Below are 3,048 nucleotides of genomic sequence, written 5' to 3' on the forward strand. Positions count from 1 at the left end.
TTAAGAGAGAGGAAGAAATTATAAAAGAATAAATAAATATATTAAAATTAAAATATTAATAGATATCGGTTAAATAATATAATATTAAAGTTGATTAATCATTCTACTTTTTAGTTCACACGCTTCACTAAGTTAATCCCGCGTAGTCTAGTCTAAACCAGTCTAGCTTAGTCTATAAAGCTAGTCTAATCCGAGATATTCTGGTACAATAAACTCACCTTTAGTATAAAAAACTGACGTGGTGTTTTGCGGAATACTCATTAAAATCCACCACAAATTACATTTTCACAACGAGGGTATTTTTTGAGGCTTCAAATTTGGGAGAAGTCATTTCAAGAAGGTGACTTTATAGGCCAGAGAGTAAATTGACGCGCCAACAGTTCGCGCGTGATATGCAATTTCTTGTTCCAAAAGGGCCATGGATTTTGACTGTAATAGCTTAACTGCTTAAGCAGCTTGATAGCTTCACTGGTTGCACACAATTCTTGAACACGTTCGTGCACAAAAGCTTTATATCTCTTGCTTTTCTCTCCATCTCATTTTCCACTCCCTAATTTTCTCTCTCCTATTCTGCACTGGTTGTTTTGATTCGGATTTTTTTGGTACCTGGTGTGCCCAAACACCGACCTCCTATCTCTCTCATCTCATCTCATCTCTCTCTCTCTCTCTCTCTCTCTCTCTCTCTCTCTCTCTCTCTCTCCCCTTTTCAACAAAGCATTATTCGATTTCGTCTTGGCCTCTCTTTTCAACACCCCATTTGTGCAAATTGCATTTATCTCTGTTTTCTCATTTTTCTTGCACGGCTTTTCCATCTGACAATCTCAACTTTCTGGTTTTTTTGCTCTGCATCTCTCTAAAAAAAGAAGGCAATTGCAAATGAAGGTCTGGAATCTGAAATCCTCCCCACTTTTAAATTTTCTGAATATTCATTCTTTTTGCTGTCAAGATTTCCCTTTTGGGTCCTAATTAAGCACACAAGTCTCTATCTTGAAAGGGACAAAAAATTCTGATTTTGGTTATTGCAGTTTTGGAGTTTCCATGAAAGAATTGTTCAGATTTGGAAGATTTTTGTGTGATTCTGATCAGATCTCTTGGTGTTTGCGGTTTTGTTGTTGCAGAAGTTTGTACTGAAGTTGGATTTGCCTGATGACAAAGCCAAGCAGAAGGCTCTCAAGACAGTCTCTACTCTTTCAGGTGCAAAATATCATTATTTTACTAGATTTAATCAAACTTCTTAATTTGGAACAAATTGATGATGTTAATTACTAATTGACAGAAATATACTTAAATCCTTACCTAAATTCTGTCATCTGTAATTGTTTGGATGGAAAGTAGTGGTTGGAAGATTTCTCCACTTAGTTTCCTAAAGAAGCAAGAGATGGGATTGGAAAATTATATATAAAATATCATATCTTTTTTGTTATTGTTCATATCTGATTGTTCACATATGACAACTTAATTGGTTAAAAAAACAAACAGAAAGATGAGGAAAGAAAGAGAAAGAGAGAAATTTCTTCACCTAGGCTCTTTATATGAATAAATTTTGGAGAAGATGGTGTAGTTTGCAGACGTCTACACTATACTTTGTGATTCAATTTCAAGGGGTTGAAATGTACTAGAAATCTTACAAGTAATGTATGTAATGAATCGGGTTAATGTTTGCCTTTAGATTTTTTTTTTTGTTTTTTTCGATGATGAAGAACTTGCCGTTTGTTGTCGGCGTTGGTTGTCCATGTTGCCTTCGGAGTTGTGTATAAGAGAAAAATGTTAGTAATGAATGGGTTAATGTTTTAAAACAATCTGTGCATGGTTTCGGCAGGGTTTAGAGTTGCTAGTTTGCTCTATCAGCAAGTTGATCATCTGTCTTGCATTACTCAAAACTTTAAGTACCACAAAATGTAGGGGTCATATGGATCAATTGTTCTTGAGATAGTAGATATTTAAACAGAGTTGAATAATTGAGAATTCTCAATTAATTGTTTTGATCTTGCAATTTGTAGGCATCGATTCCATTGCCATGGACATGAAGGATAAGAAATTAACAGTGATCGGAAGCGTGGACCCGGTGACTGTGGTGAGCAAGTTGCGCAAGTATTGGCAAACAGATATAATCTCAGTAGGACCAGCAGTAGAGCCTAAGAAAGAGGAACCAAAGAAGGAAGAGCCCAAGAAAGACGAACCAAAGAAAGAAGAAGAGGCGAAGAAGGAGGAGCCCAAGAAAGAAGAACCCAAGAAAGAAGAAGAAGCCAAGAAGGAGGAGCCGAAGAAAGAAGAAGAGAAGAAGGAAGAAGAGAAGAAGAAAGAGCCAGACCCCGTCTTGGAGCTCGTCAAGGCATACAAAGCGTACAACCCCCACATGACCAAATACTACTATGTGCAAAGCATGGAAGAGAATCCGAATTCATGCGTTATTTTCTAGGCAAGCAAGCTTCTTGAATCCTCGAACGAGGGACTCAAAATCTTCCCAATGCGAATTGGAGGCCAAAACCCCAAGAAAGTAGGAGCTGCATCTGTATATATAAGATGCTCTTTGCCTCATTGAAATGTTGCAAAACATTACTATTGTGTGTAGAGCAAATAAATGTATTTAAGTTTTGTTGTCACCACATAATTGTACTCTCGAGTCTTATTATGGTCTGTAATGCTTCTCTTGGGAGCTTGAGCTCGCCAATTTGGTAATTTTTTTTTACTGTGGGTAAAGAAAATGGAAAATTTCATTTTCTTTGGTTTTGTAGTTAATATTTTGTAGGGCACAGGTGTATTAAATAAAGCGAAGGTAACTCTCATTTTCTTCAGTTTGCATGGTGGGTCATGTGAATGTATTCCTTTCAGGTGTTTCTTTGTATTTGTCTGTGAGCTTGTATGTCTATATGCTTTATTAAATGAAACTGAAGGCTCATGGAGTCATGGTCCTCCTCCTCCTCCTCCTCACCATTGTACCTGTCATTGATGTGTCTTTATATTATATATAAGCCGCTGCTTCTGCATTAATTTGCAACGGTCATACATGGTCCCATGGATTAACTGGTCAAGTTAGTAATCATTTTT

General features: G+C 36.7%; 1 protein-coding gene across 1 annotated transcript; it reads left to right on the forward strand.

Annotated features, from left to right (window-relative positions):
* Positions 1-292: 292 nt before the first annotated feature.
* On the forward strand, positions 293-2,795 carry LOC103408141 (heavy metal-associated isoprenylated plant protein 39-like). The gene is made up of 3 exons (XM_008347036.4): positions 293-882; positions 1,119-1,194; positions 2,001-2,795. Exons 1-3 carry the CDS (start codon positions 877-879, stop codon positions 2,417-2,419), a joined length of 501 nt encoding a protein of 166 aa, XP_008345258.1. The 5' UTR covers positions 293-876; the 3' UTR covers positions 2,420-2,795.
* Positions 2,796-3,048: the final 253 nt, after the last annotated feature.

The sequence above is a fragment of the Malus domestica genome, chromosome 01, assembly GCF_042453785.1.
Source record: "Malus domestica chromosome 01, GDT2T_hap1".
NCBI lineage: Eukaryota > Viridiplantae > Streptophyta > Magnoliopsida > Rosales > Rosaceae > Malus > Malus domestica.

What these genes read in the sequence shown, in the direction of transcription:
- LOC103408141 (XM_008347036.4), top strand. An exon ending in GACAGTCTCTACTCTTTCAG is followed by an intron (nt 1,195 to 2,000) that starts GTGCAAAATATC and finishes TGCAATTTGTAG; the next exon opens with GCATCGATTCCATTGCCATG.